The sequence below is a fragment of the Malania oleifera genome, chromosome 2, assembly GCF_029873635.1.
Source record: "Malania oleifera isolate guangnan ecotype guangnan chromosome 2, ASM2987363v1, whole genome shotgun sequence".
NCBI lineage: Eukaryota > Viridiplantae > Streptophyta > Magnoliopsida > Santalales > Ximeniaceae > Malania > Malania oleifera.
In genome coordinates, this window is record NC_080418.1 from 52,352,307 (window position 1) to 52,361,542 (window position 9,236).

Consider the following 9,236-nt stretch of genomic DNA (forward strand, 5'->3'; position numbering starts at 1 on the left):
TCCATTTAGTCAATGAAACATCAAATAATTAACTATTTATTACTTTTACCTCATTTCCTAAGGAAACACCCGTTGGGACTTTAAACCCATGCCTAAGGCATTCACACCAAAATCTTGAAATTTATATTTTTTTCTCTAGTTCAATCAACTTTAACCCCACAATTATACTCATTTAAATATCTCTAAACCCATATTCTTTATTTAATAAGTCAAATAGCAACATTTAACACCCTTACTTCAACTTTGGAATGACGTCTGGGATCCTCAAAACGTAATTATGTTCCAGTCAAAATGACGAGGATCGCCACTAGGCCTAAAATACGGAGTCAAATCGTTGATGGGGCGAGTTTAGAGTGAGAGAATGAAGAGAGAGAGAGAGAGAGAGAGAGAGAGAGAGAGAGAGAGAGAGAGAGAGAGAGAGAGAGAGGGTTTTCACAGCTGCAGCAGAGAGAGTGAGGGTTTTGAAATTTTACAAGAAAAATGACTTGCAGCTCCTTTTATAGTATTTTGTCTCTGGCAGAAACCATCGAAAGTTTTCTTAGGCTCCCTTAATTTGTAGGATTTGCTGCTGTCATAACATCAACACGATGTCATACACTACAGTAGGATGCAGGTTTTGATTTTTTTTTTTTGTATTTTTTTGTTTATCTGAATAGATGTAATTTCTGTATTGTAATTTGAATTTGTATAATGTATTTGTATTTGAATTTGAATTTTGAATTTTCTTGTATTTTTTTTTATTTGAATAGACGGAATTTCTGTATTTTAATTGAATTTGTATAATGTATTTGTATTTGTATTTGCTTTTGAATTCGAATTTTGAATAATTTATTAATTTTTTGGTAATTATGGTTTAATGCTATGTATGCAAAAATGTAATTACATATTTTTACAGGAATTAATGATTTAAAAATTATTAATTTTAACTTATTAGTGACGGTTTTAAAATCGTCACTAATAATTGTTTATTTTTTAAGTATTAGTGAATGTTTATTTTAAAGTATTAATGAAGGTTTCAAAATCGTCACTAATAGTAGAGTATTAGTGACGAATTTTAAAGTATTAGTGACGATTTTAAATTCGTCACTAATAGTATATTGTTAGTGACAGTTTTAAGTATTAGTGAAAGTTTCAAAACCGTTACTAATAGTAGAGTATTAATAATGAATTTTAAAATATTAGTGATGGTTTTAAATTTGTCACTAATACTCAACTATTAGTGACGGTTTTGAGCCGAGCCAATGCAGAATTTATAAGGACGGTATTAGGGTTTTAGTGACGGCTATAATCTGTCACTAATACTTTATTATTAGTGACGATTTGTAAAATTCGTCACTAATAATTATTAGTAACCGCAGTTACCGTAGTTATGACAATTAATTCAAAATTGTCACTTATAATCACAAAACCATCACTAATAGTATCCTTCACTAATAGCTTTATTTTTTGTAGTGATAGCTGCATCGGGAGTGATCCCACTCAGTTTGGATGTCGTATGCCCAACTTGGAGAACTGAGTGGTTAAATCCACGAAGTTTGTTAAGTTTGTTTTTATTCTAACTTTACTTCTAAGTGCATGAAAAGCTCTCAATGAGGAATTTTTGGGTACCGTCAGTTCTGACACATCCAGCTCAATGCCACGGACGTGTCGGGAGTGACCCCACTTGGTTTGGCTGTCGCATGCTCGACTTGGTGACCTGAGTGGTTAAAATCACTAAGTTTGCTAAGTTTGTTTGTATTCTAACTTTACTTTTAAGTGCATAAAAAACTCCCGAGGAGGAATTTTTGGGCACCATAAGCTCCGACACATCCTGCTCAATGTCACGGATGTGTCGGGACGAACCTCACTCAATTTGGACCTTTTTTGCTTGACTTGGATAGTTGAGTACTTAAAATCAATTAAGTTTACTAAGTTCACTTCTAAACATACAGTGCGCGCGCACACACACACATATGCACACACATATGCACATACACACACATGCCCACACACATACCCACACACACACACACACACACTACTGCATGCTATTGCCTTCTTCCTATCTTCTTCTATTTGCAATGACATCTCTGGAAAATTCCAACTTTAATTTTATTTAAATGCCTGAAACCATTGCATTTTAGCTCCTAAATATAATTGGGATGACTTGAGGAGAAGATGAAGAAGAAGACTGAACTATTATATATTAGAGATATATACACTTTCCATTTTAGCACAATATTTACTTTCCATTTTTTCCAATTCTCTTATGTATATATACCCTTGTAATCCTTGTATTAAAAATATCAATAGAGAAAATCATTCTTCTCCAATCTTAACATGGTATCAGAGCATACATCTTAAACCTATTTTTCTTTTCTCCTTCTTTCTTTCTTTGCCGCTACATGCCCATTCTGTTTCCCTTCTCCGTTCCGGAATCGCTTTTTTTTTCTCTCTCTTTTTTTGGTCATCTTGCAGTCCCATCCGTCTGGTTCTCCGTCATTCTGTTGTCTGTTTCCTGCAAGTCATTTCTCCATCTTCGGCAGCTTGTATCAGTTCCGTCTCTCAGATTCTCCAGTTTCGGTCGTCTTCTCCAGCATTCATCCTTCTCGGCTCTCTCTCTCGTTTCGGTGTTGTCTCACTCTGCCTCGGCTCTCTCTCAGTTCCCTCGTTGTATCTCAGTCTCTGTAACTCTCTCGTCACAGTGTTCGTTTCGTTTCCTAGGCAGACAGCAACCCAGCCTTGCGATCCTCACGGCTGCCCCTCCATCGCCACCATCTCATAGCAGCCTCGCAGCCACCATGTCCACGACCACGGCCTTGAACCATTCTTCCAGAAACGAGCCTCGCAGCAGAACCACTCGTCACTCCATCACTATCAGCAACCACCATCCCGTCACCATCGTAGAGAGTAGCTCTAGGTCGTTGGAGAGAGCAGTTAGTGTAACCATCGTCATCTTCAGTAGCCATTGCAGTCCCTCATCCACAGCAGCCTCACTCGTCTACTGCTGCAACTCCGGCGACCACAGCTCCGGTCGCCACCTTTGCTCCATAGCCTCGGCCACACTTCCTGTTGCACGGCGGCTACACCACCCGAAGTCTCCATCTTCGCCAGTGGCCAAGCCACCTTGCTCTGCCACCAGTCCAAAGAACCAGCCACCTCCAAGATCCTCCGTCACCTCCTCTCCGACGTTCTTGGTTCGTGTCTCAACCCTCTGAAAGTTTCTTAGGAAAAGGCGCGCAGCGGTCTTGTCCGGCCATATCTCTAAGTCCTCATCACCAGCGCTCGTTGTATTTCTCTGGCATGTGCTCAGGCGATCTCTTAGTTACAATTCTTACGGCACAATTATTCGATTGAAGGTTCTTTTTCTGGTGGTCACAAAGCTCGGCTTTAACCCGATTCGGTGCTTTTATCTGCACTATCTGACATCATGGAAGCATCTGATTCCTCAATGGCTGCATATACTGTCACCGATTCTTCAACCTCTTTTGAGATTGCTATCCTTGGTCTCACTAACGAACAATGTCGTCGACTTTTGGATCCTTTATCCCCCTTGAATACCAACTCTGCCGATTTTGCTGGTAACCTCGCCTCCTGTCATTCTGCTTCTCTTTCTAACACTGAATGGATTGTTAATTCAGGTGCCTCCGATCACATAACTTTCAATTTGTCTTCTCTTGATAATATTTAGCTTTTCAATCAGCCATGCCCCATTAAGCTTCCAAATGGTGATATTGTTCCTGTAATTCATATGGGCACTGTGTGATTTTTCCCTAATTTTTCTCTTTCTAATGTTCTTTATGTGCCTTCATTTAAATTTAATTTATTATCCATCAGCAAACTTACCACTGATCTCAATTGCGTTACTATATTTTTTCCCACCTTTTGTGTTTTTTAGGACCTATCAACGAGGAGGCTGATTGGAACGTGTGAAGTACGTGATGAACTTTACCACTATAAACCCCCCTCTGCCTCAGTTTTCCACTCTCAACGTGTTTTTGACACAACTCTTTGGCATCAACGTCTCGGTCACCCTTCCATTTCATATATGCCGAAAACCTTAAATATTTCTTCTCCTCATTTGTTTTGTGATGTTTGTGCTAGAGTAAAGCACACTTGTTTACCTTTTTCTTTGAATACACATTAGAGCACATTTTGTTTTAATCGGATTTATTGTGATTTATGGGGTGGTGATCCTACCGCTTCACTCTCTGGTGTACATTACTTTTTAACAATTGTGGATGACTACTCACGTGCGACATCGGTCTATCTTATGCACATGAAATTTGATACTTTCACTTGCCTTAAAAATTTTTGCGCCATGGTCCAAAATCATTTCAATTGCACTATTAAGCATGTATGCCCTTATAATGGTCGAGAATTTCTATCCACCTCGCTTCAAACCTTTTTCTGTGATCAAGGAATTTTTCACGAGCGCACATGTGTGGATACACCACAGCAAAATGGTGTTGCCGAGCATAAACATCATCATCTTCTTAATATGGCTCGGTGTTTACGTTTTCAAGCCAATCTTCCCATTTCCTTTTGGGGCGAATGCATTCTAATAGCCCCCTATTTAATTAATCGCACTCCTTCACCTAACCTCAATCATAAGTCTCCTTGTGAACTTTTTTAGAAATCCCCTTTGTATACACACTTGCGAGTGTTTGGGTGCTTGTGCTATGCCCAAACTACTCGCCAACATCGCGATAAATTTTCTCCTCGTGCTCTTTGATTTGCTTTCTTAGGTTATCCTACTCATCATAAGGCTTATCGTGTCTACGATCTTGAAAACAAAAAAAAATTTCATCTCCCGTGATGTCACTTTTGAAGAAAATGTTTTTCCCTATCATCTCGTTTCTCCAACTCCCACATCTTCTCCAGTCCTTCCTTTTTCTATTCCTGATATACATCCTTCCTATACTTTACCTTCTCCACCACCCACACATAACCCTAGCCCCTCTTCTCTCTCTCTCTCTCTCTCTTGGCCCCCTCCCCGACACCCTAACCCTCACTCCCTTCCCCTCCACCCCCCCCACCACCCCCTCCACCTACCTCTTCACGGCCCAAACGAGCTGTCACACATCCCTCTCACTTAGCTGATTATATCTGTCCTACTTTGCCAAAGCCCTCCACGGCTTCACAAGTTTCAAGATGTCCCTCAGGTACGGTTCATTGTCTCTCCTCTTTTTTTTTATCTTACCATCGTTTCTCTACTTCACATTTGGATTTTCTTTCTATTATGTCCCAACATCCCAAACCCACCTCACATTCTCAGGTTGTGCTACACTCCCATTGGCGTGATGCCATGACTTCTGAAATCGAAGTCTTAGAAACCAATAATACATGGGTTTTTCAACACCTTCCCCCTGACAAAAAACCAATTGGTTGTAAATGGGTGTTCAAAATAAAACTCTGGGCCGATGGATCCATAGAGCGACACAAAGTTCACTTGGTGACCAAGGGCTACACTCAGGTAGAAGGTTTGGATTATCATGATACTTTTGCTTCTGTTACTAAACTCGTTACTGTCAGGTGTGTTCTTGCAGTGGCGGCCATTCGGAATTGGCATCTCCTTCAATTGGACGTCAACAATGCTTTTCTCCATGGTGACCTCGATAAGGAGGTTTATATCATCCCCCCCCCCTCAGGTTATTGCAAACAGGGGGAGACTCGTGTTTGTCGTCTTCAGAAATCCCTTTATGGCCTCAAGCAAGCTTCTCGCAATTGGTTCTCTAAATTATCTTATGTTTTACTTGCTGCGGGTTTCACCCAATCTCAGACCAATCACTCTCTTTTCACCCGCCTCGAGGTCACTTTTTTACTCTTATACTTGTTTATGTTGATGACATTCTCATGGCAGACAATGATCTCTTTGCTATTAGTACTTTCAAAGTCATGCTCGCTCAGAAATTCAAACTCAAGGATCTTGGCAAATTAAAATATTTCCTTGACCTCGAAGTTGCTCGTTCTCCCACTATAATTTTGCTCAACCAACGCAAATATGCTCTTGATATCTTCACTGATAGCGGTCATCTAGGTGCTCGTCCTGCCCACTTTCCCATGGAACAAAATCTGAAGCTCAATAATACTGATGGTGCTCTCCTCTCTGATCTAAGCTCGTTTCGGCGACTCGTTGGACGTTTGATATATCTCACCATCACTCGTCCCGACCTTATATTTCCAATCAACATTCTCAGTCAATTTATGCACCAGCCCAGACAACTGCATTATGATGCTGTTGTACGTGTTCTTTGATACATTAAAGCATCTCCAAGTCAAGGCTTATTTTTTCCTACTAGCAACACTCTTCAAGTCTTGATTTATTTTGATTCGGATACTCGCCGCTCCACCATTGGTTTTTTTCATTCAGTTGGGCACTAGTCCCATTTCCTAGCGCACTAACAAACAAACTACTGTCTCTCGCTTCTTCGCCGAAGCTGAGTACCGGGCACTTGCTTCTACTACCTATGAACTTACATGGCTCAAAACTCTTTTGCATGATTTTGGCTTACCACATTCTCAGCCTATGCTCTTATATTGTGACAACCAAGTGGCTCTTCACATTACCCAGAATCCTGTTTTCCATGAACGTACCAAACATATAGAAATCGATTGTCATATTATTCGTGAAAAGTTACGGGCTGACCTCTACTTCACTAAGTATATTCCTACCCACAGTCAGCTTGCCGATATCTTTACCAAAGCTTTGGGTCGTGAACATTTCCAAACTTTATCATGCAAGTTGAGTAATACGGATCTCTATGCTCCAACTTGAGGGGGAGTATTAGAGATATATACACTTTCCATTTTAGCACAATATTTACTTTTCATTTTTTCCAATTCTCTTATGTATATATACCCTTATAATCCTTGTATTAAAAATATCAATAGAGAAAATCATTCTTCTCTAATCTTAACATTATAAATTAATTTCAAAGCAGACATCGTCCATATAAAAGATGCAAAAGGCTGCAATCTTTGCACCAAAAAAAAAAAAATCAAAGCCGGAGGAAAAAGCTAATTATCAACACCAACAGCAAATCTATACCAAAAACTAAATAATACATGGATGATCCTCTGAAAAAGTTATATTCAATATTAAGCTGTTATTTAATTACATGTACTCATCAATGGCCAAAGATTCTGGAATTTCGAACTTGAGCAGGCGGCTGCAATAGCTTTCTCTTTCATCTTCAGCACTGCCATAGACAAACGTGGACGATGAGTTTAAGGGAGTGGGGCTTGACAGGCTTGGGGTTGAGAGAATTGGGTCAAAGCTGAAGCTCTGGTTGCTGCTGTTTGAATCACAAAAGGTTTGATCAGAGCCACACATGCACCCATCATTTGACAACAAGGGTTGATTATGAAGACCACTGTCACTTATATTGGAGTGAGGTACCAAATTTTCTTGAATTTGGTTTGGGAATGGAGGACAAGGAATTTCTGGAGCACTGGAGGAGCTGCAAAATGGGTTGGCTTCTTGGAGTATGGTACTGCTTTGGAACTGCTCATTGGTTTGGAACAAGGGAGGAACTTGGTTCAGCTGCACTTGGGAATTATTGCATGCTTGGTTCTCTTGAATCTTTTGCAGGAGTTCTGGGTTCTGCTGTTCTAATAACAGGAGGGTGGAAGCAAGCCTCAAGAGCTCAGGATGCACAGGTTGCTGGATACCCAAAAGGTTTGAGAGATTGATCTGAGTTTGAGATGATGATGGGTTCCCCAAAATGGTGGATAGGTTGAGATTGAGATCGATGCGCGGCCGGTGCGTCACTGGATCAATTCCCATTCGGAGGAGCCTTTTCCTGACATGGGTGTTCCAGTAATTCTTGATTTCATTATCGGTTCTACCAGGCAAGCGAGCTGCAATGGCTGACCACCTGAAATTACAAAATTACAAAATACTTAACCATGGCTGTTACTTAAATCAATTAATGAAAATTATATGTGACTAATAATCTTACTTGTTACCCAGCATGCTGTGTAGTTGGATTATGGTCTCTTCTTCATCGAATGAAAATCTTCCCCTCTTGATATCTGGTCTGAGGTAGTTCGTCCATCGAAGCCGGCAGCTCTTCCCACATCTTTGGAGCCCTGAAATTTACCAATAGAATTTAACAAGAGCAAACATTAATTACACAAAGTAATCATAATCAAGAAACAAACCCAAATGGGAATTCAAGGAATCGATGATGTTTCTATAATCTATATATACCAGCATTCTTGGGAAGGGTTCGCCAGTTGCCGGGTCCATTAGTTTGAATGTATTGAGTGAGCAGAAGATCTTCCTCTGGAGTCCATGGACCTCTCTTCAGCCCATTTTTATCACAGCAAGGCGATCTACCCATTGTTCTTCAATCGATCTTTTATTTTGTTTGAACAGCTAGCTGGCCTAGCTAGGGAATGATCAATATATGTTTATATGTGGATCGAGTATACGTATATCTAAAGAAAGAGATGAGAAGGGTAGGTTTGTACGAAAGATATGGACTATATATTATGTGTGGAAGGGAGCTGAGGAGGCAGTCCTCTGTGCAGAAACAAAGGGATAATGGAGATTGATCGATGGTCCAAAAGGGAAGACGACGACCTTGCATATATAGCTCAGAAATGGGATTGAAGTCAAAGGGATTCGGCGCCGACCTCAGAGCTTTACGTATTACGTCTCTCTCTCTCTCTCTCTCTCTCTCTCTCTCTCTCTGCCTCATAACTCTTCTCAGACTTACGTTAGCTATCATCAGCAGGTCCCGATGCAGATTACATATCAGGAATTTCGGTTTTCATAGTATGAATTTGAGGTGAATGAGGTGCAGTTGCCATTATTGGATTACTATTTAATTACTTAAAAGCTCTTAAAGCATAACCATGGTCTATGGGTTAATTACATCTCAGTTTTTTTAGTTTTTATAGCATGTATTTATGCTACATGTATAACTTTTGTTGGATGGCCAGTTTACTTCAAAGCTTATATTGTTAACTGTTATATCATAAATGCTACTTATAAATATATAAAACTTTATAAATCAAGACTCAGTTACCACAACTCATTTATTTTTTATATATCGTCATTCGACCTAAAATTTGAGCTGCAACCCAACAATGTATAGGAAACAGCTTGAGGGAGACCGAGTTAATTCCATTCCATTTTTCTGATTGGTAAATTAAACAATGGAAAATATAAAGGAGCAAGAAACTCAACAAGGTTCTTTCCACCTATTAATTTTCTTCTTAATTTTGGAGGAAGGAAAAGTCATTTT

The 9,236-nt window shown here is 39.8% G+C and overlaps 1 protein-coding gene across 1 annotated transcript; it reads right to left on the minus strand.

Annotated features, from left to right (window-relative positions):
- Positions 1-6,873: 6,873 nt before the first annotated feature.
- LOC131148778 (transcription factor MYB102-like) lies at positions 6,874-8,546 on the minus strand. Its single transcript, XM_058098695.1, has 3 exons — positions 8,195-8,546; positions 7,944-8,073; positions 6,874-7,859 (listed from the first exon to the last, which is right to left on the minus strand). The coding sequence occupies exons 1-3, from the start codon at positions 8,325-8,327 to the stop codon at positions 7,097-7,099; spliced, it is 1,026 nt and encodes a 341-aa protein (XP_057954678.1). The 5' UTR covers positions 8,328-8,546; the 3' UTR covers positions 6,874-7,096.
- Positions 8,547-9,236: the final 690 nt, after the last annotated feature.

Coding starts and splice junctions, on each gene's coding strand:
- LOC131148778 (XM_058098695.1), bottom strand. CDS start 8,327: ATGGGTAGATCGCCTTGCTGTGATAAAAATGGGCTGAAGAGAGGTCCA. Junction 8,074..8,194: donor AACCCTTCCCAAGAATGCTG/GTATATATAGAT, acceptor GGTAAATTTCAG/GGCTCCAAAGATGTGGGAAG. Junction 7,860..7,943: donor CACAGCATGCTGGGTAACAA/GTAAGATTATTA, acceptor TTGTAATTTCAG/GTGGTCAGCCATTGCAGCTC.